At 37.5% G+C, this 26,608-nt stretch overlaps 1 protein-coding gene across 1 annotated transcript; it reads right to left on the bottom strand.

The window, feature by feature from the left end:
• Nucleotides 1–1,310: 1,310 nt before the first annotated feature.
• On the bottom strand, nt 1,311–4,391 carry LOC133817367 (abscisic acid 8'-hydroxylase 4-like). The gene is made up of 9 exons (XM_062249869.1): nt 3,987–4,391; nt 3,529–3,859; nt 3,076–3,225; nt 2,697–2,945; nt 2,515–2,604; nt 2,330–2,408; nt 2,117–2,223; nt 1,916–2,034; nt 1,311–1,748 (listed from the first exon to the last, which is right to left on the bottom strand). The coding sequence occupies exons 1-9, from the start codon at nt 4,211–4,213 to the stop codon at nt 1,622–1,624; spliced, it is 1,479 nt and encodes a 492-aa protein (XP_062105853.1). The 5' UTR covers nt 4,214–4,391; the 3' UTR covers nt 1,311–1,621.
• Nucleotides 4,392–26,608: the final 22,217 nt, after the last annotated feature.

The following is a 26,608-nucleotide window of genomic DNA, read 5'->3' as shown; positions in this document are numbered from 1 at the left end:
ATGTCATTTATTAATTTTGTGTGCTAAATTTATCAATATTTTTGCATCTTCTATTAGAGATTGTTACACCCAGATTTCGAGCTATGCAAAATACGACCTCGAAAGTTGGGATTCGCAAGTAAGAAGAATCATAAGGTTGGAAACATGTTCCAGGAATGTGTGTCGAGTCTGCAGGACATAGACAACCTCGAGTATGGTGATCTCAAAGTATTCGTGATCTCGAAAGACAGCTCCGGGGAAGCATTCATCTCCGAGGATGACCTCGGGTCAGGGTTCCCGAGCTCGACGCACACGATCTCGAAAAGCCATGTGACCTCGGAAGATGTCTCCAGCTCGAAAGGTGACGGGAAACCTGGGAGGCTAAAGCCTTAGAGATACGTGATAACCACCTTGAATATCTACAAGTGTTATAAATATGAGATGTAATCCTCATTTATTATTGTAAATCCCCTAGAATCATGAGATATTATTTGGTCAGTTATACGTCCCCTGGTCTTCAGGGGACGTTTCCTTTTATATCTGATTATAGACATTTAAAGCCATTTATTTTATTTACACAAAAGGAGTAACTACCCAAAATATGTGGGATAGTATTCTGCAGCATTCTCTATAAATAGAGAAGACATGCACCATTGTAAAGGACCGAAATTCTGATCCTTGAGAGAAAACTCTAGAGAATTCGTTCTTAAAGAATTCCTAGAGATAATCTTGAGTTTAATAACAAAGACTCGTGGACTAAGCAGATTTAACTGCTGAACCACGTAAAAATCGTGTGTTTACATTGTTTTATTTTAATTGGCAATTTTCAGTTATTGTTTACGTGCTCTTCTTTCACTGTTTGATGAAAAACGGCGTCAACAGAGATAGTTTAAGTACGACAGTTTGTGATTTAAATTTTACAACTATAGACACTGTTTTTTGGTTTATTTATTTTTTTAATATGTTTATGTCATTCTTTTATAATATATGTTATTGTTTATGTATTTAAAATTTACAGGACAATTAAAAAATATATAATAAAAATGAATTAATATATATTTTAAAAATAAAACTAAATAAATTTATTTTCACCTAATATATATATATGATACAAACATAATACAATTATTTTGTAAAAAATAAAATATATCATACAAATTATTAAATATATAAAAGAAAAGACATTTTCAAAATATTAAATAAGCCTTTAAATGAACAGTGTACAATTGTTCATTGGCTTCGTTTCAAGGTTGGGGATGGTCCAAGTATCGCTCTCTTTAATAGCTTTAAAAAACTGTGAGAAGAAGCTTGAGGAGAGAGGAAAAGAGTGACTAGATTCAATTGAGTTTAAGAAAAATTCTTTAAATTTTATTACTATTAATATATTATTATCATATAAAAGAGTTACAAATTACAATACTTGCTCATTGGTACATAAAATTTTACCCCCTCTTTTTTTCCCTTACATTGCAAAGAAGGTGGAAAATACACAAAATACACCTTCAGACTCTGGATAATAACATTAATAATAGTAATTATTAAAGAGATATCCCATTAATAAAAAAAAAAGAAAAAAAAAACAGAGGGGTGTGGGCTTGGGTTATAGGATACATAGAAAATACACTTGGGAAACAAGATATAATTAGTTGGGTGGAAAAGAATCTTGTTTGAAATTGTTGGATTCTTTCCAGAATCTGGCTGGGAGTCCATTTTGAGGCACTGGAAATGGGCCATATTGAATCCCACTTTGAGATCCCACGACTTCCCACCTGCAAAACCAATAGTATATCTATAAATAATTAACCCCAAAAAATAAAAAATAAAAAAGGAGTGGCTAGTAGTACACAATAAGTGAAAACATTTCTTTACAGTTGGGGATCTATGACCTTTCTCATCCAAGAAAAATGAATGAAAAATCATTTTGCATTGTATGCACCTGAATTTAGTGACTAAATGGTGGATAAAAACAAGCATCTCTAGTTTGGCAAGCTCATTTCCAGGACAAGAGTGTACCCCATTGCCAAACGGCATAAAAGTATTAACCTTTGGAGGAACCTGTATCCACAATAAGATTATTAGTATAAAATAATGTCTTATCTTTACACTGATTGATTGATGACTCTGATATAAAACCTACCTCAAACCTAGATGGGTCAAACTTTTGAGGATCCGAGAAGAACTCGGGATTGTGATGAATGTTTCGAAACAATGGCATCACCTTCCAACCCTTTGGAATGATGTACCCTGCAAAACCCAATATGATAATAACTATTAGTGAAACTTGTTATTAAAATTCAGTCAAATCAATAATTAATGAGGTAGAGTTCTCTGGTTGAAGCCCTGCACACACCGTTGTATTCCACATCAGTCACTGCCTCCCTAAACGTGAATGATATAATACTGGCCATCCTCAAGCTCTCTAATATCACCTGACAAATTCAGGTAAACAAGCCCAGTTTAGATTATTATTAACTCTATAAAAAGTAAACTTCTCTCTTATCAAACAACAAACTGAGAAGAACTAAAAATAATTACTTTATGCGTAAGTGGCATGCTCCTTGTCTGTTTCCATGTCAAGGGCTTCTTCCCTTCATCATTTTCTTGAGATATTACCATTTGCTCTCCCTGCACAAATAACACATTAAAATATTTTAATTAGAACACTCGTGCCTTGAATATGTGTAGTCATGAAAAGTTGTTCTTTATAAACTACTTACCTTTACAGCTTGAAGAAGCTTTTGATCATCATGGAGATACTTAAGGATCCAAGTCAATACACTAGCTGTTGTGTCCTGAGCCGCAAACAACACCCCAATGATGTTATCAGAAATTTGATCCCTTGTTAAAGCTTGTCCCTTTCCACCCTTGAAATTCAAAAGGTGACCCAACAGATCCTTGTCCGCCATCTTCTTCTCCTCCCTTTCCAAGATTATCTCACTCAGAATCTGCTTAAGCCTTTTCCTCGCCTTTAAGAAGTACGTACCCAAGAAGGAACCCAATTAAAATTTTGTCGTAATTAACACGGCAATAATATTAAAGAATTGGCAAAGAGAGTACATGTATATATGTGTATATATAATTGATGTCTTTCCTTACCAAGAGTGCTTTTTGGTATGCGGTTCCCGGTACGCTGTTTGGAAAGGAATTATATCCTTTATTTACTATGGAATAATTCTCCTTGAGCAGCTCCTTATAATTGGCATCCAAATGACCAAAGATAGAAAAAATGCCAACATCAAAAGAATACTGCAAACCATATGATCCACATATATTAAAATAACAAAACAAGCACATGATCAAATATACTTATATATTTAAAATACATGCAAACAAAAAGGTGGAGGACCCGAATAATATAACTAGTCTAATAACCAAATATACAATTATTAAAGAAAACAAAATTTTAGGTAACTCTTTCGACAGGAAGTGGAGAAAAAGACAAAAGAGAACCATAATTCTCTATTAATCTTGATTAAATAGAAAGGCCAAAAAGAGCTTTAGGACATGTTCACTACTATAGTTGTACGCTCATAAAATAATGAGAATTACCTTTTTCAACTCGTAGAAGCTGTAAATGACTTGATCTTGACCTCTGTCCCAGGACTCGAGAGTGGAGAGGGCGAGGGCTTCGACGTCGGCCACCCTTTTCTGGAGATTGTACGGAGAAGACAGAGCAGCCTGGACGAGTTTCCTGAGCGCAGCGTGGTACTCCCCGTGGTGAAAGAAGAGGGCTGACGGACCAATCAGCTTCTCCTTGCTCTTGGGGTAAGTTGGCTTAAACAGGTGACTGTGAGTCACCAGTACGAATTTCGCAGCCTCCGGACTGGCCAACATTACGCTAGGGCACCCCAGTATATGGGTTTTGAATATCTCGCCATATCTGATCAAAACCAAGGGGAACAGAGCAGAGACGAAAACCCAGTTAAACATTAATTTGCTTATGGATTCGACAGACAGAGTTGTTAATTACTTGATATATTTATGTATGATAAAAAGTCAAAGTGAACCTTTTCTGTTTAGTAGAAAAGAACGTGTTGGGGTCATGGGAGTAGAGTTGGAGGGTCTGTCCTATAAAAGGCCATCCCATTGATCCTGGTGGGAGCTTGTAAGGCTTGTGTTTGGATTTTGTCAAGTTTTGACATTTGATGATGAAATAATAGTAACAGTAGAAGAGAATAAAGAGAAACAAGAATGTTATGTATCCCAAATTAGAAGTAACAATATGAATCTCCATACAAATGAAGTAGTAGTAGTAGTAACTAGTATGGCAGACCTATCTAGCTCTGTCGATATATTTCTCTCTTCCTTTCTCTCTCTCTCTCCACTGTTTATATTAGATATATTGCTGGTGGTGATGTGGCAGAGGTACGGTTTAGATGGATAACAGGAGCAAAGTGGATGGGGAGCTAAGCTAAATCTAAATGAAGTAAGGAATTATGTAGAAGGATTGTCTGGGAGGGTGTATATATAGAGTGAAGAAGAGTGATATTAACGATAGCGACCGGTTGGTGATTTCAGGGGAAGGGTTTGCCCAAGTGCTGCGCTGCGACGTCTTTTGATTATTTATTTTAAAACGTGCCTATAATCATATATTTTTTCTATAGTGTAGGCCATGGATTCCATTTCGCCTTGTATGGAAACAGGGTGAAACTTATGGTAAGCATTTTGTTGCTTTACAAATATATTGTATAGAATAAGTAGATTATTGACCCAAATTATAAGATGGTTCACTCGGAATGATTTCTTATATTAAAAATTCTCCCGAATATTGGCTAATATATTCATGTAGTATTCTATATGTTGATGTGTCATGCAATAAAAATTTAAAATAATTTTTTTTTATTTTTTCATTTTCTTTTCTTTTATAATATAAAATAAATTTATTTTATAATGAAAATTTAAAATAAATACTAAAACAAAAGAAAAACTTTTAAATAAAGAAGAGGACGAATGACGAAAGTTTTGAATAAATTAGAAAAATTAATTTAAAAGGAGGAGGAGGAGGATGAATGGGAAAATCTTTATTTTAAGAATTATTTTTAATTTTTATTTTAAGATATATTTATTTTATATTTTAAAAGAAAATAAAAAGTAAAAAAAAAATATTTGTTATTAATTATATTATTTTTTAATGTTTGAAAATTTATTTAATTAATTTGAAATTTTTAGTATTGTTTATTTTAAAATGATTTTTTTAATTTTTAAGGATTTAGTTATTATTTTTTTTAAAAAAAATAGATCTTCTTAAAAAAATAATAAATTAGTTTTAATAAAAAAAAAAGGCACAAGTTTGTAGTGGTCAAAGTTTGAGGGGCAAAATTGCTAATTATTCTACATATGACACTGGCATATCAATAGAAAAATGCTCATCATTAATCTGTCAGTCACTTAGGACGAAATCAAAGAGAAATCTCATATTTCAGTAACGTGTATAATTCCGGGGAAATTTTTAACATCGCAAATCATTCGGGGGACATGAAAATATATTGATCACAATTCGGGGGATAAAAATGTTATTTATTTTATTTTATATTATTTTCGTGTATTGTTAAATTAAATTGTCACATCAATTAACTCAAATTTCTAAATAACTTTTTTCACCCAACCATAAAAACAAGAAAGAGAAAGAATGGGAATAGATAGAACTATTGGAAAAATTAAAGAAAATATTGTTTTAAATTTAAAGTTAATCTTCATTTTTTTTTTATATTTTTTGAGATGATAATTTTTTTAATAGCTTAGATTTGTTAAAATGAGTTTTTTTTTTTGTTAAATTATTTATAATTTTAAAATTAATTTTATTATTATTATTTTTTAAAATACATTTTCAATATTTTTTCTAATTAAAATCATTTATATATTTTTTCAAATTATGACATGGACCAATTAAGAAGTAATATGTGCCATCAAAGTCAGCACCTAATAAAGTGTAATAGACTAGTTGTACTGGAATTATTGTTTTTGTGACATTGGAAATTTATCCCAATAGAAAAAAAAATTGTGTATAAAGAAACAACAAATTTGTCACTTATCATACGAGTCTTATTTCACCGTATATATCTTATCAATAAAATAAGTTTGGAAATTGTAGAATTACAAACGTCGGAGGATTGACTTTTGCTCTCTTTTCTGAAGAGCCTTTTTAGGGTTTTCTTGTATAGCCTTTCCTCATCACGGAAGATATGATTGTTAGCACTAGTCATCTGAAGGTTAAAGAAGATGGTTGGGAAGCCAGGGACATTAGTGAAGAACTCATTAGCTCCAGATGTTTGATTGGAAGATTATGTACCAATTGGCGATTCAATTAAACTCTCATTTGCACTATACTCCGACGACTCTGGAATCTCAAGAATGAAGAATGAGATGTAAAGATTAAAGAAACCACTCCTACTGCTCTGTTCTTGATCTTCACTTTTTAGGAATTGGTTCCGTTGAACAGGGTTCTCAATCACATGCCTTGGTTCTTTACAAATGGAGTTTTGATTCTTGAAAGATTTCATAGCTTACCAGAAACTTAGGACAATGAATTGGTGAGATTTCCACTTTGGGGGAGAGCTTTAGGGATTCCGCACAGATTCATCACCTAGAAGAATATTGAAAGAATTGCCAAAATGGTTGGTGATATCATAGAGATCCCATCTATGGAAGTCACATGCATTGCTACCATGGGGTTCGTTAAATTCAAAGTCTGGTACTCAATCACAGCTAAGTTATGATCTGATTCTTGCTACCTTTTGAGGGAAGAAAACTCTAGATACCCTTTAAATATAAAAAATTACCCTTTATGTGCTTCACTTGTGGCTGTATTGGACATGACTGCAGATCTTGTAATCAACCACAATGTTCTGTAATTGGAGGAGATGGGCACTCGACATCTGCATATGGGGTTTGGCTGAGAGCAAGTAGCAAAATCAGAGATGGATTTCATGCTTCGACAAGTACAGAAGAGGTTATGATTGAAGAACACATTACCCAACAAGAAGAGCAACGCCTAGAATTAGCCATCCAAAAAGATCTGCAGCAGCAACTATCCACAAACATTAAAACAATTCCTACAGCTTATATCAATGCCATGTTTGGTGACAATCACCCTGCTCACGAGACTAGTACGGGCAATCAGAGGGATAATCAAGACTCGTTGGGTTCTAATGATTGGCACTCCTAGCGTTACCATGGACTTTAGCAACTTTGTGGATGTCCCTATTATGCACAATCAAGGTCTTGCTCCTCATGACTGTTGACATCTTATGGACATGATACCAAGATCACTGCCTCGTAAAAGATTGAAGGCCAATCAACCTGATTTGAAGAAAGACATAGAAGATCAGAAAGTTGGAGAAGACAATGGAAATGGCACAGTTCCTACAAGAGAATTTTCTAGCACTGATTCAACTCTTGCTCTCATCACTAAATCGGCGAACCCTGTTATGCAGGGCTGCCAAGAGACATGAATACCTTATTTTGGAATGTCCAAGGGCTGGGAAACCCTTGGACATTGAACACTCTTATGTCCCATGAAAAAGAGTATTACCCTGACATTATATTCTTTGCGGAGACAAAGAGTTAAAGTAATCAAATGGAGCGCATCAAGGTTAAGCTTGGTTTTGATGGTTACTTCTGTGTCAATTCTAAGGGCCTTGGTGGGGGCCTCGCCCTTCTTTGGAAACACAATATGAAGGTAAAAGTTCTCTCTTTTTCTCCTTCTCATATTGATTCTTTTATTACTGATGAGCATGGCCTAACTTGGAATTTTACTGGCTTCTTTGGCAATCTGGATCCTTCTCAACAATGAGAGCTCCTCCGTCAGCTTCATTCTCTCTTCAAAGGACCTTGGATTTGTGGATAGGACTTTAATGAAATCCTTAGATTGGAAGAGAGCAAGGAGGGGGTGTCAAACCAGATTATTTAATACAAAACTTTAGACAAGCCATAGATGACTGTCACTTGAAAGAAATCCATTTTGAGAGTGGTCTCTTCACTTGGTGGAATGGCAGACATAATAATCTGATTTTTGAGAGACTAGATAGAGTGTTTTGCAATCTGGACTGGTCTGAGCTTTTTGTGGTTTCCAATATTCATCATTTGCTGAGGTGGAATTCGGATCATTGTCCCATTCTTCTTCTTTATAATACTCAACATACCTATTTTGCTTCTTCAACCTGGGGAACTCGGTTCCACTTTGAATATTCTTGGGATGGTAGTAGTGAAAGCCAAAAGATTATTAAAGATTCTTGGTGCGATTCTGAGATAATCATAACCTTCTGTTGACCGCGTTTTTGGCCAACGACGTGTAGACGTCAAAAACGACAAAAACCTTCAAGAGAAATAAACGACACAGACGATTTTTATAGTGGTTCAGCCCCAATGTGTTGGTAATAGCCTAATCCACTTAGAGTTGAGATTATAGGTCTGCACTCAAGATCAGATGAACCTGAGTCAACTGAGTTTCTTCAGTCCAGATTACAAGAATACAAGAATTCTCTCAAATACAAGTACTCTCTCTCTCTAAAAAATTCATATCAAAAGCTCAAAAATCCCAAAAGTTCCCTTTATGATGCCATATTCCTTGTATTTATAGACTCAGGATCGTACAGTTGATATCCCCCATAATCGGGATATTTCATTATCCTCATTATATTTAAATTACATTAATATTCAAAATGTAACAATACACTAAATTTGTGGGATAAATTGAGAGATTCCCGTGTATGCCAAGACCGATTCTTGTTGAAGCCGTTTCTGGGAATCTTGACGTAGTCCTCCTCTATCTGGTCGACCCATATCTCATTCAAGCTAGTCGAACAAACCTTCACTGGGGAGTCACGCATTTGGCTGGGCAGACATGCACTTAGCTGGGCAGACACGCACTTGGCTGGGCAGACAGGTCATGACCGGTCGGACATGGTCATGACTGGTCAGACATGGTCATGACTGGGCAGACAAGTTCATGCCTGGGCAGACAAGGTCATGCCTGGGCAGACAATCATATGACTGGTCGGACAAGGTTATGCCTGGTCGGTCATGACACTTGACTGACCAGTCAAAATTCTTAATTGGTCTACCGGATCACTCCTAAGCCAGATCATTTTATCACAACTCTGAGGAGCCAATATATTTATTGACTATTAATGTGTCGTTTACGGACCATGTACTGCCACTTGTCACCTCTATCGCCACGTCATCGATCTCCAATTTTTGGGGATAACATTTGCCCCCCAAGTTTATTATACGATTTTCTCGTATGATAAACTTTTCTTCTAGCAAAATGTTCTTGAGGTCATTCAAAAGCTCCCATCCGGTTGATAACTTTCACGTAAACCCCCACGACTGAACTTGTCTTGTGATTTCTTCAAATTCTATTTTTTTGATCTTATTGTAGTATGTGTTTTGGATGAGAAATGGTGTTTGTGCTAGATGGAATTTAGGGCCTTGCTTTTTTCGGCTTAGGGTTTATGGTGAGGTTCGGGTATGGGACATGGGGTATGGCCGTTGCTATTTCTTTTGTAAAAATTATGGTCCGATCGGACCACACAACAGCCCCTTGGTCCCAAGATGCATCCGATCGGATGCTGGTTATGGCACGAACTAGGTCCTTTGGATGCTTGAGCTACTCAAACTAGACCCCACGAAACCCTCGAACACTAGGTGTCCGGTCGGACACTCACGCAGACACGCCAGGGGCGTTGGACTCTTCGGACGCAAGGTGCGTAGCTCCTCGGACCAGGTGCACCGCTTGGATGAGGCGCAGCCCCTCGAACCCTGGGTGCGCATCTCCTCGGACAGCAGTGTCAGCTCGGACACCACACCACTCCTCGGGTGTCTTGGCATTTCTTGGCTCCTCGGACCAAGCATGGCATGCCTTAGGCACTTGGCGCGCCACTTGGACCAAAAAAATTTCTTGGCTCCTCGGACCAAGCATGGCATGTCTTAGGCACTTGGCGCGCCACTTGGACCAAAAAAATTTCTTGGCTCCTCCGACCAAGCATGGCATGCCTTAGGCACTTGGCGCACCACTTGGACCAAAAAAATTTCTTGGCTCCTCGGACCAAGCATGGCATGCCTTAGGCACTTGGCGCGCCACTTGGACCAAAAAAATTTCTTGGCTCCTCAGACCAAGCATGGCATGCCTTAGGCACTTGGCGCGCCACTTGGACCAAAAAAATTTCTTGGCTCCTCGGACCAAGCATGGCATGTCTTAGGCACTTGGCGCGCCACTTGGACCAAAAAAATTTCTTGGCTCCTCAGACCAAGCATGGCATGCCTTAGGCACTTGGCGCGCCACTTGGACCAAAAAATTTTCAATGTCCAAAACTTTTAATTCACGCTCACCCTAGGGACCTTAAGCACTTTTTAGGCACTTTAGGCACAAAATTTATTTTTTCTCCATACATACTATATTTTCACTACTTAGATAAATTTTTTCTAAGTAGAAAAATAAATTTTGCTCTTGTTGAATTTTATCTGTATGGTTACTCACCTCCCCATTTTTTATTTTTTGTAGATGAATCGCTTTGACTGTAGGGGAGGTGACAACCACACGAATTTTGATACGTCCATCCCGCAATCGAGCAATACTCCTAAGTAGCGCCTCTTCGTTGTTAGTCATGCTCAACAATAGAGTTTCCTACTCGACCAGTGATACATGCTCAGCTGACCAGGGAAGTTGTATCTCTCCCGACCAGGAAAATGTTGCACCTGATCAGCTAACCTTGTACCTTGCCAGTAGTTTACTCTTTTTTGTTGTGAAGACAATTGTTGCTTAGCAGCTTTGATATTTTTCTCGTACAACCGAGCTGTTGGCATTTATACTTTACTTTTCTTTGTTAACTTAAAACATTCTAAGTCTTTTTAGACTTAAAAAGTTTTAAGTTTTTTGTGAATAGTAAAGTCACTCTAATGTATGCCTTATATTTTCGCATGAGTACTTAGTTTTCTAACTTAGAAATTTTAGACATTTCATAAGTCCATACTAAGTATACTTTCTCACACTCTTATTGCTCTAATATTTTATGAGCATGTTTATTGTCACACGAATATCTGCTCCTAACTTGAAATTTTAAAAAAAATTCCAAGTTACTTAAGCTTTGTCAAACAAGTTAGCTTAATGGCATTTTTGGACTTCGAAAATTTACAAGTCAGCCTAAAAACAGATATATTAACTCGTGCTCTTATTGCCTGTGTTAAATTATGTACCAGTATACCCCATGTGCCCCCCAAGTGATCGAGGGTTGAAAGATCTTTAGTCACTTGCTACCTGACCGAATCTGTTCGAGCAGTTAATTACTCGTGAAACACATGGAATATATGGAAAATATTCGAGCAATTGAACACTGCTTGAACGTATCGACCAGTTGAACACTGTCCGATTTTACCGACCAGTTGAACACTGCTCGGATAACTAACACACATGCATATTTTTAGCAAGAATCGACCACGCTGCGCGTAGTCTCTTTTATTACTCGTAAATTAAAAAGGACAAAACATGTTTAATAACGAGTCTTAAACAACCAAAATTGTTCAAAAATAAAATGACTGGTTAGCAAATAACCAGCTCATAAACCAAACTTAAATAACAAGTCTAACAACTCGAAATCAAGCTACTACTCTGAAAGCGGTACTTAGAAATAATAAATCTTTCGATGCTCGCCACTCCAGTGGTTTCTGATCCTAGCACTCCCGCTCAGCATACTTCTCCTTTGCTTCGTTGCTTTCCTCAGCCAAGTGTGGACCTCCACATATAGTGTCTAAGGTAAAGTCCATAAGTCCGGGCTGCAAGGGTGGAGATCTTTGTCGTTTGAAACCAGGATTGCTGCTGCCTCCTTCTCCTTGGGGTGTCTCTGCCCGGTACTTCCTCAACTTGCCCGACCGAAGAAGAAATTCTATCTCGTCCTTGAGGTGATTGCATTCATTTGTGTCATGACCATAATCTCCATGGAAACGACAAAACTTATTCATATCTCTCTTCCTCATCTCTTTCCTGATGGGTGGAGGTTTCTTGTAGGGAACCTCTTCATGACTAGCAAGATATATCTCCGCTCGGCTGGTCGAGAGAGTGGTGTAGTTAGTGAATTGAGGCTCATACTTGGTTGGCCTTTCATTTGAATTCAACTTTGTTTTCTTTTCCTCATGGTGGTCAGACCCGTTATTTCCACGTTTCCTTCCACCAGAGTCACTTGATCCGCCCAGATTGTTTACACCATTCTCCTCTTTCTCTATTGCATCATCCAATTTCATATACTTGTCCGCCCAGTCAAGAAATTATTGAAGTGTTGAAATTGGATTTCTATGTATATTGTCCCACAAAGGGCTCCAATAAGTTATCCCAGCAGATATGGAAACCATCTTCCCCTCGTCTCCTACAGCAGTTGCTTTATTGGCTTCTCTCATGAATCTTTGTATATAGTTCTTTAGAGACTCATCTTTTCCTTGTTTGATATCTGCCAAGTGGTTGGCATAAACTAGTGGAGTCCGGGCAGTGCTGAATTGTCTACAAAACTCCTTCTTGAATGCTTCCCAAGAGGTAATGGAGTTTGGCTTAAACTTCCAATACCATTCCTGGGCAGTATCTGTCAAGGTAGTCGGGAAAACTCTACACCGATAATCGTCACTTACTCCGAGCAATTCCATCTGGTCCTTGAACTTCCCAATATGTTTGATGGGATCTGCCTTTTCTGTATATACTGGCAGAACCGGTGCCTTATATTTTGTCGGTGGCTGGGCTGCTCTAATCTGGGCACAAAATGGGCTGCCACTCCGGTGGTCTATCGCATCTATCCCGGAAGGTCGTTTTGACAAACCTTGCACTGCAGCTGTTAGCACATCAAGCTGGGCTTGGATGGCTGGTGCAACTGATGAAGTTCCAAGATCTTGACCGCCTGGTCAGGCATTACCATCTGGCGCGCCATCGTCAAGTATTTCTACTTGACTGGTAGGGTGGTCCAGATTTTTCCCTTCGACCGGGACGGTCCTCCTCTTGTTGGTGATAACGTCTCTCAGATCCTTCTGGGAAGCATGCTCTCCTGCCCGATCAAACACCGTACTTTTTGATTTTTCTGAGGGCTTACTACGCGGGACTTGCTCTCTCCCACTACGTTGCTGGCCGGGGTGCAGTGGAGGCCTTTCGGTACGCCCCAGGCAGTCTTTTCCTCTTTTCCTCCTTGTTGGTCATTGCCCTCCTTTTCCTTTGATTGGTCGATGTGATGACTATCAGCCTCATCACGACCATGCCCATCTTTAAATTGTGAAGTCCTCTTATCTCGAGGAGCTCTATTGTGCTCCTGCTCAGGAGGTGTTTTCTTGCTACCTGATTTATGACTTCCTGACCTAGAAGTCTCTGATCGGTGGCTCTTGGAGGGGGTTCTAGAGTGCTTCCTTTGCGTCGAGGCATTTCTGGATCAGTCCCCATCATCTTCCCGACCAGGGGGGTTACTTCTGCTTCTGCCCGGTCCTCGAGAATCGGCTCTATCAGTGGTCCTCCGACCAGCGTCATTATTTCTTGCTCCCTGGGTGGCTGCTTGTGTTGCGGCTTGAGCATTGGCTTGGGCCAACTGGGTAGCTGCTTCTAGAGCAAGTGTTGCTTCACGATGTCTCCGGTTGACCTCCTCCTATTGTTTTCTGAGCTCTTCGCTTCTGGCCTCCATATCGCACCTTTGCTGCTCTAACGCGGCTTTCTGCCTGGCCATCTCTTCAGCGAACGCCTCCTGTCTGGCGTAGAATTGTGCCATCTCCTCCTGAAAGGCGCTCATGGCTTCCTGGAGCTCTTCAACTTCTGGAGTTACGTCCTCAAGCACGACTCTAGGCTCAGTTTCACGGTCTTGAAGGCTAGGACCTTCTAATCTGGCAGGCTCTTTAGAGGAGCCTGTCTTCTTGGAGGCCGCATTGGTGTTCTTAGGCGCCATAATACTTCAGGGACCGTCTGCCTTTCTCTTCAGGCTCTCAACGAAAGCACCAAAATGTTGACCGCATTTTTGGCCAACGACGTGTAGACGTCAAAAATGACAAAAACCTTCAAGAGAAATAAACGACACAGATGATTTTTATAGTGGTTCAACCTCAATGTGTTGGTAATAGCCTAATCCACTTAGAGTTGAGATTATAGGTCTGCACTCAAGATCAGATGAACCTGAGTCAACTGAGTTTCTTCAGTCCAGATTACAAGAATACAAGAATTCTCTCAAATACAAGTACTCTCTCTCTCTCTAAAAAATTCAGATCAAAAGCTCAAAAATCCCAAAAGTCCCCTTTTTGATGCCATAAGCCTTGTATTTATAGGCTCAGGATCGTACAGTTGATATCCCCCATAATCGGGATATTTCATTATCCTCATTATATTTAAATTACATTAATATTCAAAATGTAACAATACACTAAATTTGTGGGATAAATTGAGAGATTCTCGTGTATGCCAAGACCAATTCTTGTTGAAGCTGTTTCTAGGAATCTTGACGTAGTCCTCCTCTATCTGGTCGGCCCATATCTCATTCAAGCTGGTCGAACACACCTTCACTGGGCAGTCACGCACTTGGCTGGGCAGACATGCACTTGGTTGGTCAGACACGCACTTGGCTGGGCAGACACGCACTTGGCTGGGCAGACAGGTCATGACCGGTCGGACATGGTCATGACTGGTCGGACATGGTCATGACTGGTAGGACATGGTCATGACTGGGCAGACAAGTTCATGCCTGGGCAGACAAGGTCATGCCTGGGCAGACAAGGTCATGCCTGGGCAGACAATCATATGACTGGTCGGACAAGGTTATGCCTGGTCGGTCATGACACTTGACTAGCCAGTCAAAATTCTTATTTGGTCTACCGGATCACTCCTAAGCCAGATCATTTTATCATAACTCTGAGGAGCCAATATATTTATTGACTATTAATGTGTCATTTACGGACCATTTACTGCCACTTGTCACCTCTATCGCCACGTCATCGATCTCCAATTTTTGGGGATAACACCTTCAATCAACTTCGTCAATGTTTGAAGACTTGTGGCCAAAAGCTTAACTCGTGGAATAGAATATGTAAAAGTGATTTAAGGTACAATATAAAAGAGTTTAAAGATAAAATCAACTCACTTTCTCATTCTTGGCGTACTTCTAACTGGCTTACTGTGAAACAATTAGAAAATAAGCAGAATATTCTGCCGGATAAGGAGGAAATTTTTTGGAAATAGAGGAGTAGAGAATTGTGGTTACATCATGGGGATAAAAATACCCGCTATTTCCATCTGCAAGCTGCCAAGAGATGACGAAAAAATGAAATAAAAGGTATCTTTGATGATAACCTTAAGTGGCGAAGTAATAAAGAAGAAATGACTGAAACTATCTGTGATCACTTCAACAAGTTATTTACGTCAAATAAACATCAGCCAGAGCTTATTGATAGAATATAAGGGTGTGTCCCAAACTGCCTTAGCTACCAAGCCAATGAGTCTCTCCTTACCCCATTCACAACTGAAGATATTAAAGAGGCTGTCGTCCAAATAGATCCTTTAAAAGCCCCAGGTGCTGGCGCATTTTCAGGTGCTTTCTACTAAAGTTTGCCTTGACATACTTAATGAGGATGTTTACTATAGTGCCATTAACGATACCCTCATTGTCTCATCCCTAAAAAGAAGAACCCCCTTCGAATTACTGAGTATCAACCCATTAGCCTTTGTAATGTGGTCTATAATGTCATTTAAAAATGTTTGGCTCATCATTTGAAAGCTAACTTACATGGAGTAATTTTGGAGAATCAAAGTGCTTTTATTGAAGGAAGACTCATTCAAGACAATGCAATCATTGGGTTTGAAAGTCTGCATAGCATGAAGAAGGGAAGATTTGGCAATGGTAAGAAAATGACCCTTAAGCTTGATATGTCTAAACCCTACTGTGACGCCTTGCTAATTAGGGTGCGTTACCATGTGTGTTTAAAATTTGTACTGGACTCTCTAAACGAGTCATTTGGACTAAAACATGTGATTAAGCCACTAAGGGTTCAAGTATTAAAAATTTTGGTAAAAAAGTAAACGTTTTCATTAAAGAAAACTTCAGTCTTTACATGGGATCCCAAGATACAAGTTTAAAAGTTTGTTACAATCCAGAGATTACAATATAAGCCGACCTAAGCGACAAAATAGGGTCCGACCCTAGCTCCCCTGTGATATCTCGGCCATGGCGGTTGGCCGGACTGCATATGTACACATCACTGCTATCACTCTCCAACTCATGGCTGGACAAGCTTCTCCTTACCTTTACCTGCACCACAAATCACTATGATCCAAAAGAGTCAACAAGAAAACATATTCAGATAATTCACAGAGTATAACAGTGTGCTTAGTAGTAATGACTGGAATCAAGCATAAACATTGTTATATTATTTTATAATATAATATAATGTAATATTATATTATAATATAATATTTTAGATTAAATAAATGTGACAAAGAGTATCACATATTGTAACATATAATAGAGAGTTACAATATTTAGATATATGAGATATATCCAAATAATGTAACATAGTTGGTGTTACAAATTTGTAACTTCCAAATATTACCCTTTATTGTGTAAATTTGGTGTTACAAAATATTGAGATGAATTTCATAAAGCCATTTGAGAAATGGTTGTTAGAGATATGATTTTAATCCCAATAATGTGTGTTTGGGGGTTATAAAATCATTTGGGAGGGTTTGGAACCGTTTGGAAAAACAGCACATTTTCAAGTGCTGGAACTGGGATGTGGCCGCGGCCACTAAATGATGGTGGTCGTGGCCTGGGGGACAGAGAGCAGTGGTCGCGGCCACTGATGTCCCTGGCCGCGGCCACAGGTGCATTTCAGGCCATTTTTTCAGTTTTTTTCCAAATGTGTTAAACGGTTCCAAAATCCCAAATAACTGCCAAATCTCATTTTTAATTCCATATTAATCCAATTAAACATTGGTTATAGCCATGGGGGTTGGTGGAATTTGAAATTCAAAGGGTGTCTCTAAACTCTATAAATAAGAGCCTATAGCTCACTTGAAAGACACAACATTTCTATCCGTTAGAGCACTTGGCTAGAAACACCTTGAGGCTTGATAATTCCATAAAGCATTTCCTATAATCTGTGAGAGATCCCTTAGTGCTTGAGTTAGGGGGAAATAAGCTTTTGGACAAAGGTTTCAAACCTTGTTCAAGTTGGTGATCCCCAACACTCTTCACTTTGGTAGTGTGAGTGAGAGTTGTTTCTATTTAGTTTGTTTGTTCTTTCTTTCTACTCTATTACTCTTCATCTTCATATTCTTCTCTTTTGTTTATTTGTATTTCTTGTTTTGTGTTGTAATCTTCTTTTCTTTATTTCAAAAAACACTTTTACTTTACTTGTAATATTTTCCTTTGAGTTGTATTTTTCACTATTCTATTCTTCTTCTCTTCTTGTTGTTCTTTAGTTTATTTATATTTTCAGTTATAGAGTTGTAACCTTATTCAATCAATCAATATTTATTTGTAATATTATTGCATAGAGTTGTATTATCTTACCATTTCCATTGAGGCAATCTATTTTTCCTAACATAAATTGTACAGAGAAGTGGCCATAGGGTCACACAAGTGCATGTCACACTCGCACTTATTCATATGGCATCTGAGCCAGTCAAGTGCATAGGGCACTTCCGGGGTGGCCTAGCCATAGCGACCTGTGCTCAACGGGCATGGTGCTAATCACGGCTTATAAGTCGAACCTTATGGGTCCTTAACTTATAAGTCGAGCCTTGGGAATCCTCGACTTATAAGCCGAGCCCCATTTTAACCAAATATACCCTTTACTAACATGTCAAGCTTTAATCAAATGCAACATGCAGATTCTTGGCTCATAAACTGAGCTTCCTAGCCAGAATAAACATCCACATAATACATTCATTATACATGCAAGTACAATGCATTACAATACACTAAATCATATACACATAGGCATAATTATAATCATGCTCATTAACTGGGCCCGAGCCCTAATGACGTTTACATTTAGAAAATGGGCCAAGCCCCAATCATATTACAGTATTAACTGGGCCAAGCCCCAAACATGCATCTCACATATTGGGTGCAGTCTTCTTACCTTTGCTCCAGGTACAAGCTACTAATGAACGACCCTCGAGCACGATCCTTGTTCCGAGCCCCTAGCGATAACCTAGTCACAACCACAATATAGGATCCCGTTAATAACGAGTGAGTAAAGGATTCCAGACCGTGTCCTAGCCTTCGGGACATTGAATTCTACTAAACCGGGCAGTAGGATCGATCCCGAGCCCTTAGGATTGAGTTCCCGCACTCAAAAACCCTCTTGGGACTCAAAACCCCCTTAAGCATCGTGGCCCCAAGCACCTGTGCCACGACCCACCTAAGTCAGAGGCTCCAACCTCCTTTTCATTGAACACGCGCTGCGACGCACCCTCACGTCAGAGCCCTTGCCTTGCCCCTGGGTTCAAGAGGGTCGTGACACCCCAAGAACAGGGCTACGACCCGACCCTTCAAACCCAGAATTCTTATGTTTTCCTTCAGCCAAACCCAATCAAAATCACCCCAAATCAAACCTAGAATCTCAATTCAATTCCCATAACAGATTCAACATTTTCCCAACAACAAAACCCAACTCAAAACTTGATGGAAAACTCATCAAAACTCAAAATCCAAAAAAGCCTAAAATTCTAGGAAAAGCTTCAACCACATAAAATTAAACTCAAAACCAGAACAAATTCTTACCTCCAGTGGCCGGATTATTGTCCTAAGTTGCTCCTAGGTTAATCCTAGACACCAAACCTTCAATTCCCAAACTTTGTTTCCTCAAATTCTCAAAATCTTTAAGTCACCTAGGAGAGAGAGAGTGAGAGCTTCTAATGTTTTCTAAGTGTTTCCTTTGTTCTCTACAGCTTCTCAAGCTGGCTAAATCAAGCCAAGGCCTACCAAAAGACCTAAATGCCCTTAAACCCAATTTTCTTCTCCAATGCTCACAAGGGCACTTTGGTCAATTACCACCATTCTCTCTAATTCCTAATAAACTCCACATATCCAAATAAATCCAAAATATCTTCAAATAATAACCATTTAATCTCCCATTACCCAATAAACCCCGGTAATGTGCTAAATTACCAAAATACCCCTAGGCTCACCCCGAGCCAGGTATTTGACCCCATTGTGACTTTTCTGCTAACTTGCTCACTAGGATCGTCTCATACCGAATAACCCAAATATATCCACATAATAAATTGGTCTCAATCATACACACACATATTTACAATTATACCCTCAACGGGTCAAAATTACGAAAATACTCTTCTAATAAGAAACTGGCCCAAATGCATATTTAATTCTCCTAAACATGGAAGCATAATTATCTTATAATATAATTCACATAATGACATGCTCATGATACATAAGCATACAATTAATACAATTATTGCCTCCCGACCCCCTAATCCAGGCACTAAGCCACATTAGAGAATTTTGGGCGTTACACCTACGATAAAGTGGAATGGTCTTTTATTGAAGCCATGATGAAGTGTTTGGGCTATGATGAGAAATGGGTCCAAAAGGTGATGAAGTGCATTAGCTAGGTTTCCTATTCCTTCTTGATCAATGTGGCTGTCCAAGGAAAAGTTATCCCTCAAAGAGGCCTTCGTTAAGGAGATCCTCTCTCTCCTTATCTCTTCCTTATTTGTGTTGAAGGTCTCACTTGTCTTATTCATGAAGCTGAAAGAGCTAATCAAATCCATGGTCTCAAGTTTGGTAAGAATGGCCTTAGACTCTCTCATTCATTCTTTGCAGATGATAGCTTTATTTTTTTTATGCTTCTTTGGGTGAAGGCAAAATTTTGGCAGCAATACTAGCGAGTTATGCTAAACTTTCAGGCCAATGTATTAACTTTGACAAGTTTGAATTGTGTATTGGCAAATAATTAAAAAAATAGGAAGGGATTGCTATAGCAAACTTTTTAGGCGTTAAATTGGTGGAGTGCCATGCTACTTATTTGGGAATGCCAACATTTGTGGACCGAAGAAAAATGGATGTCTTTGCTAGCCTGAAAACTAAAGTTTGGAACAAACTCCGAAGCTGGAAGTCTAATATATTTTCATAAGAAGGCAGGGAGATCCTTATCAAAGCAGTCATACAAGCCTTACCTTGTTATATCATGAGTTGTTTTAAGTTACCCAAGCGTCTTCTTTATGAGTTACAATCCATTGCAGCTAGATTTTTGTGGGGGTCTACTACCACTAAGAGAAAGATGCATTGGTGTAAACAGGAAAATTTATGTAAGCCTAAGAGTCATGGAGGATTAGTCTTTTGTCAATTGGAAGACTTTAACAAGGCTCTTTTGGCTAAACAAGGTTGGAAAATAATATCTAGGCTTGATTCTATTTTAGCTGGAGTTCTTAAGGAGAGTTATTTTTCCACTAGCTCTTTTTTTGAAGATAATATAAGTTCCCAAAGTTCCTAAATTTGGAGGGGTCTGATTTGGGGTCGAGACTTATTAATTAGTGGTGTTTGTTGGTGTGTTAGATCTAGTGGTAATGTATGAATAAATGAAGACAAATGGATCCTTAGAGCAAAGTCTTTCACTCTCAGGCAGCAAGCTCGTGTTTCTAAAGATACCCAAGTAAATTGGCTAAAAAATTCTGATGGCACTTGGGACAAGTCTTACAGAAGTCCTTCAAGGATGACATCCCTTGGATTTTGGGATTAGCTCCTAGCCTAACATAAAAACACGATGATCTAATATGGGATTCTACTTCAAACGGTCGGTATTAAGTTAAAAGTGGCTACCATCTTGCCACTACTTGGACATGAAATGTGGAATGTTCTAATACCACAAATTTGTTTCAATGGTGGAAAGATGTTTGGAAACTTCAAGTCCCTGCAAAAGTCAGCTCTTTTGGTGGCAAGTGTATCATAAGCCTGCTGGTTCAACATAACTTGAGGCATAGAGGTTTACTTGTTGATCCTCACTATTGTTGGTGTTTCTCTAGCAAGGAGTCAACCACTCATGCTTTATGGCTCTGCCTCAAGGTTAGAAAAGTCAGGAAAATAGTTATTTTGTCTCAACATTTCCCTTCTAACATAGAGGCCCTTGAGGCTTTTATTCAATGGATGAAAAATCATTGTTCTAGAACCAATTTTACTCACTTTGTTCTGATTTCTTGGGCTGTTTGGTACAGAAGAAACATAAAGTATTTTTTCTTAAGTGTCCCTACTGATGCAAATTTATTCTTTTGGGCTATGGACCTATTACAAAGGTACCAAGATACTTTGATTCCTACAACTCCAAAGGACCCCAAGCTTCCTGATCGATGGTGTGCTCCAACTGATGATTCTCTTCTCTTAAATTGTGATGTTGTTATTCATCCCCCTCAAGCTTGGTTGTGGTTCGATATGGGTGTTGTCATTCGAAATGGTTGTGGCTCTGTAGTTGTTGTTGAAACTCGGCACATGAAAGGTCTTTTCTCTATCCCTATGGCTAAATGCCTTGCTATCAATATGGGTCTTGAACTGATTTCGAAACTCCCTCCCTACTATTTTAATCTTACTTCTAATTATACTCTTATGATTCAAGCTTTACTTAACAACGATCACATCTTGCTTGATTGAGGAGTCCTAGTAGATGACATAAAAAAAAGAGGTCTTGTAGCGACCCAAATTTGCCAATAAGGCTTAGGGCCTTGATTAGCGTGCCTGGAGGGCAATAATTGTAATATTGTATTAATATATGTGAATTTAATGAATATGTGATTAGAGTGCATGTTTAGGCGAATAAATATGCATGTGGGCCCCAATTGTTTGTCAGGGGCATATTTGTAATTTTAGCTCGTTGAGGGCATAAGTGTGATATAATTGTGATATATTTGTGATGCACGTTCCGAGACGGTCCTAGGGAGTTGTTTAGCTAGAAAGTCACAACGGGGTCAAATACCCGGCTTGGGAGGAGCCTAGGGGTATTTCGAGAATATTATAACTTGAGTGTGAGAATTTTTGGGTAATGGTTAGTGACACTTTGGTAACCTGGGTAACTATAGGCAACTCTTGAGGATAGTAGTTTTAAGTGGAAAGTGGTATTCTTGCAGGGGATTAAGGAAAAGTCTAGAATGCCCTTGAGGGTTGGCTAGAGACTAAGTTGGAAAGGAGGGCAATTGGGTCATTTGGCCTTAGGAGAGGATAATATTGGATGAAGAAAGTCATATACGTTATTTTAATTAGGCATAAACTGAATACTTTATGTTGGAAGCTCAAAGGAACCAAGAAGCTAGTAGAGAAAGGTGGAAGAGAGCTGAAAATCTTTGAGACTAAGGAAAAGAATTCAAGGCTGAATTGAAGCAATTAGAATCAAGCATAGGCCAAGACTAATTCAGAGGTAAGGTCCCATATTTGATTTTTAGGTTTCCTTGCATGTTTTGAGAATTTAAGTTGTGTGTTGAAAGTTGAGTTTGAGGTTTAGTGACGTGAAATTCAGATTGGGATCAAGGGAGTCAAGCTTGGAATTGGGTTTGGAAGTGGCTCAAGGCTGAATTTCAGTTTGAGGTGAGAATTTCGTGCATCTCTGAAGTTTAATTTCTGGTTTGGTTTAGGTTTTCTGAAGGGAGGTTTAAGTTTTATAAATGGTGGTTTATGTTTTGTGAAATTGAAGCCACTAGGTGTATTTTGGGTTTGAATGTATATCTAGGCTTGTTGTTGATGTTTCTGAGTTGTTAGATGGTCTATATGGGGATTTGGAATGAATTTGGGACTTAGGTATGCATTGGTATTGATTTGGGAGTGTTTTGGCTCGGGAAAATGTTGGGGAAAAACCCAGATTTCTGGGTTCGCGTAGGAGCGCTGCAGCCCTGTTCATCCGTGCCGCGGCGCCAGGATGCATCAGGGGAAGGGAACCTCTCTGGGCGCCGCGGCCCCTATGGGTTAGTGCCGCGGCGCTAGTCCATTTCTGGGCAGGGGAAATTTTCAGTTTTTAGGCTTTTGCCCAGGGGGCTCGGGGGACGTTTCCACCACCTTGTGTGGGGATCCGGGAGGTCCCGAGAGCTTGGGATTGGTTTCGGGAGATGTTTTTGAATTGGTTAGTAATGAACGTGCTATGTATGTGTTGTGAATAGGTTCTCAGCGAGGCTCGGGTTAGAGGACCGTGCTCGAGGGTTCAGTGCTCAAGAAGCTCGAGACATAGGTAAGAAAGCTGTTGCACCCATAGAGCAGGGCGATGCCCTATAGTTGTGTTGCAGGGCACGGCCCTATATGATTATGTGTTGGGTGTAGCCCATTGATTATGTTAGTATATGTTTAAGTTATGTTTTATTATGTTGTGTATGCATATATGTGAATGATTGGCAAGAGCTGGGAACGGTGAAGGACGGGAACAGCAAGGGCCAGGAACGGCGAAGGCCGAGAACGGCAAGGGGCCGAGAGCAGCGTCTAGCACGCGGAGTGCGAGTTGCCAGGGTAAGACCCTAAAGGATACCTGGGATATCCTTACGGTGTAGACCACAACCCAGGGCCTGGTAAAGCGCCTGGGACGGCATGGCCGTATGTGTTTAGTCTGTTGGCAAATTTGTTATATGCTGAGTGGGTCATATGCGTATGTTATCTTTTTATGTGGAGTTTTCTTGCTGGGCTTCGGCTCATGGGGGGTCTGTGGTGCAAGTAAGGGCAAGAAAAAAGTCAACCGACCATGAGAATGGAGAGCGTGAGGCGGCGCGTACAATTCTGGTCTGCCTGGCTGCCACGGCCAGGGGTATTTTTGGAAGATGCTTGTAATGAACCCTATTTTGTCTTATAGTCGACTTTAAATATATTTTGAGTTGTAAATATTCATAAACAGTATTTTGGGATCCCAAATGTTAAACGATTTATGATTTTCAGTAAATGGAATTATTTTTAAAGTTTATGACTCTGTATATGGTTTAATTACACGTTTGCCTTAAAACCTCGATTAGCGAGTTAAAAGCACGTTTTAAACTCACTTAGTAATGACTCTAAGGTAGTAGGGCGTTACAAGTCTCCTTCTCCTCTGTAATTCTATTTTTCATTATGTTAGAGACACACTAAGAAAGTGGCTCATTCTTTAGCTAATTTTGCTCTTTCTCATTGTAATAACTCTATTTGTTTTGGGGTTGTTCCCATTTGTGCATTTTCCATTGTTAGTGCAGAGTTGCCTAACCTTTGTAATTAGTTTAGTTGAATGAAGTTCATTTCTTAAAAAAAAAAAAGCAATAACAAATTCAAAACATTAATACATACAGCTAATTACCCAATAATTTATAATATAATATATAAACATCTAAAAAGTTAAAATTTTATTTAGAAAAAAAAAACTTAAATTAAACAAAAATCAAAAGTTAAAATTAAAATCTATTAAACTTCTTCATCCCATCCCAAATTTTTTAATCTCAGTATCTTAAACCTAATTGAAATAAAAATTAAAAGTAAAAACTCAAATATAATAAAATTCTTCATCCCAAACCTAGAAATTTCACTCTCGTATCTCTCCCAACCTCGTCTCCTCTCCTGGTATACCAATAATTTTTGTTTTTTATCTATAGGTTTCAAATGTCTGTAAGACTTAAAAAGACAAAAGTTAGGGTTTAATAGTTTAATTTTTTTTAATGTCTTAATATTGTATTTGAATATTTTAATATAAACAATTAAATTAACATTTATGCTTATGTTTAGGCTATTTAAGATTTTTGCCTCTCGAACTATGACTAATACATTATTGTGCTCCCTGATTTTTTTGAGCCATTAAAAATTACCCCCTAACTATTCACAATATTATAAAGTGAGACTTCTCTTAAGTTTTATCCTATGTGGCTAACGGATTGTTGATTTGTCATTGTCACGTCAGCGTCATGTGTATAATTTAAAATAAACAATAATTTAAAATTAAAAAATATATATTTCTTATAAAATAATAAAATTAAAAATAATTCAAAAATTAAAAAAAATCTTTTTTCTTTTTGATTCTTAAAAGATTATTTTTTAATAAATTCTTAAAAGATTAATCAAATAAAATTGTCAAATATTAAAAAAATAATCTAAAACTCATCTTTTTTTTGGCAAAATTATTATTTTTAATAATGATGAAATTAATAAAGTTTAAATTAGATTAGTTTAAGTTTTTTTTAAAAAATAGGACATTTTTTTATTTGTTTTTTAATATTTGAAAATTATATTTAATTAATCTTTTAACAATTTATCCCAAAAAATTAATCTTTTAAGAATTTTAAAGAAAAAAAAAATATTTTTTTGAATTTTTGAAATATTTTAATTTTAATATTTTATAAGAAATATATATTCTTAATTTTAAATTATTTTTTTTATTTTTAATTATACACATGGCGCTGACGTGACAATGACAACTCAGCAATCCATTAGTCACATAAGATAAAACTTAACAGAAGTCTCACTTTACAACACTGTAAATAATTTATGAATAATTTTTAATAGCTCAAAAAAATCAGGAGGCACAATAATGTATTGTTCATAATTCAGGGGAAAAAAAAATCCTAAATAGCCTTATATTTATGTTAATGTTTTAGGTTTTAAGTTTTTTTATTTTTTATAATCTCTTAAAAATATTTAATATAATAAAATTTAGGATTTTTAATTGAATTGTAAATTATTTTGAGATTTTAAAATAGATTTTAATGATTTTAAAAATATTTAATGATGTAAATATGATTTGGACCAATGAGAAGTGGTAACATGGCATCCTCATTGAGTTCTAATTATATATAACGGCGTGAACTAATGAGTGCAACAAAATTAGCTACTTAGTACTTTTACCAAAATTTTTGCATAGGTATTTAAACCTACAAAAATAACTATTTAAGGGTTTCGCTGCAAATTTTCCTATTTGAGCAATGTGGTGTGGCCATGTGGCCTTTCACATAGATTTTTAGTTTAAATGACATGGACTAAAGTTCACAACAAAATCAGCTACGTAAGTATTATTAAAGTCAAAATTCTATATAGCTATCTAAGTACTAAAAAATGATTAGTTTAAGGAGTTTCATTCCAAATTTTTCTATTGAATATATATATATCATAAATATATATAAGGCGTAGTTGAACCCGCGGCAAGATTACCAAGCTATAAGGCCCCATCACCACACCAATAGGTTATGATGGGCTTTAATGTGTATAAAACTTTGATATTTAAGTTTAATTATCAAAATAATAAAGGAAATCTATCCTTTTAAAAACCCTATTATATGCCTTAGAACAAATTAGTAGCATGTTGTTTAAGTAATATCATTTTAATGCATTGTATATGATAAATCAATTTAATAATGTACATTTTCACTAATTTAGGTTATTGAGGTTTATACATCTTTAGACCCTGCGTTTTGCCTCATTACCTGTTTGAACTCTGTGTTTTGTAAAATAGTTCAAATAGACCCCTAAATCTGATTTTAATGAACAAAAAAGTGAGTATAACAACATAATTCTTAGGCAGAATGACTATATTTTTGTTCTAAGTTATTAATTTGATTAATTATTTGTTATTTTAGTTCAAAAAACTTTGATCAAAATCGAGTTTAGGGTTATATTTGAAGTATATTAGAAAACACAGGATCCAAAAAGTAATTTGTCAAAACACATGGTCCAAATATGTAATGAGACAAAACACA

This window comes from Humulus lupulus, chromosome 1 (assembly GCF_963169125.1).
Source record: "Humulus lupulus chromosome 1, drHumLupu1.1, whole genome shotgun sequence".
Classification (NCBI taxonomy): Eukaryota; Viridiplantae; Streptophyta; class Magnoliopsida; order Rosales; family Cannabaceae; genus Humulus; species Humulus lupulus.
This window is presented reverse-complemented; position numbering and strand designations above follow the sequence as displayed.